Genomic DNA, 1,372 nt, shown 5'->3' with positions numbered 1-1,372 from the left:
GGGGGGTGTGAGGGAGACATAGAAGGATGAGGGGGGGAGTAGGGGGAGAGGATGATAAGGACAGGGATGCCAAATGACTTTAGAAAAAAAAAATGGAAAATGAGCGGAGCATCACACCTCACCTAAAACGAACCTTGTAAAATCTTTATAAATGAGCAAACAAAAACATTTCTCTTACCATTCACCTTTCCTTTGCAAATGTATGAAAAAAACTGAAAAAGCCGGAAAAACTGGAGATTTGGCATCCCAGTAGGGAGAAGGGAAAGGACACCAACAACAATGACTCACCGTTCTCGTCCCAGCTCTGCATGTCACAGCCCAGCAGCAGAGACTGTATCTCGCCCCGGTACACCGGCACTGTGACGTTGTGACCCATGAAGCAGGCGATGATGTCTGTCCCTCCTGGGAGATAGGGAAAGCCGTGAGGTTGTTACTGTTTGCGGGCAGCATTACATACAGACGCAAGTCATTTTTGGCAGCCTTTGAGATACGTATATATGCAAGACTGCCTGCGTGTTGTTGGTGGTGTGTTGTTCTTGTTCTTGTTGTTTTTGTTGTTGTTGGGTGTGGTGGTGGTGATGGTAGCGTGGCGTGATGGTGTGGTGGAGTTGGGTTGTGTTTGTTCGTGGCGTGGTCGTGGTGTTGTTGTTGGTGGTGGTGTTGGTGTTGTTGTTGTTGCGTTTGTTGGGGGCGTGGTGGTGGTGTTGTTGTTGGTGGTGGTGGTGGTGGTGTTGTTGGTTCTTGGTGGTGGAGGTGATGGTAGTGCGGTGGTGTGGTGGTGTTGTGTTGTGTTCGTTGTTGGTGGTGGTGTGGTGGTGTTGGGTTGTGTTTGCTGTGTTTGTTGGTGGTGGAAGTGGTGGTGTTGTTGATGGTGGTGATGGTGTGGGGTTGTTGTTGTTGGTGGTGGTGGTGGTGGTGTGGTGGTGTTGGGTTGTTATTGTTGTTGTTGGTGGTGGTGGTGTTGGTGTTGTTGTTGATAATGGTATCACTGGTGATGGTTGTTATTGTTGTTGTTGTTGTTGTTGTTGTTGTTGTTGTTATTGTTGCTGCTGGTCTTAGTGCTGTTATTGGTATTGCTGCTGTTATCGTCACTGCTGTTGAAGTGGCTGTTATCGATACTATTGCTGTTGGTGTAGTCTTTGCTTCCTGCTGTTCCTGCTGTCACTGTCTTCGTCACCATTGATGTTGTTGCTATCATTGAGGGGATTTTGTATATTGTAGATGGTGCTGTTGTTGTAGCTTTTAAAATAATAACCTACTTGTAGCTCATGAAATTTCCAAATTCCTACAAACAGAAAGATAAGGATGAGGGCGCTCTCTCTCTCTCTCTCTCTCTCTCTCTCTCTCTCTCTCTCTCTCTCTCTCTCTCTCT

General features: G+C 46.9%; 1 protein-coding gene across 1 annotated transcript in view; it reads right to left on the bottom strand.

The window, feature by feature from the left end:
* The window catches only part of LOC101863300 (acetoacetyl-CoA synthetase), a 36,422-nt gene that overhangs the window by 19,064 nt on the left and 15,986 nt on the right, over positions 1–1,372 (bottom strand). The window contains exon 14 of the mRNA XM_005109573.3: positions 289–402. Within this exon, the coding sequence (XP_005109630.1) occupies positions 289–402 (114 nt within the window). The remainder of the gene's footprint in view (positions 1–288; positions 403–1,372) is intronic.

Source organism: Aplysia californica, unplaced genomic scaffold (genome assembly GCF_000002075.1).
Source record: "Aplysia californica isolate F4 #8 unplaced genomic scaffold, AplCal3.0 scaffold00792, whole genome shotgun sequence".
NCBI lineage: Eukaryota > Metazoa > Mollusca > Gastropoda > Aplysiida > Aplysiidae > Aplysia > Aplysia californica.
Note: the sequence above shows the minus strand (reverse complement) of the source record. Positions and strands in the feature narration are given on the sequence as shown.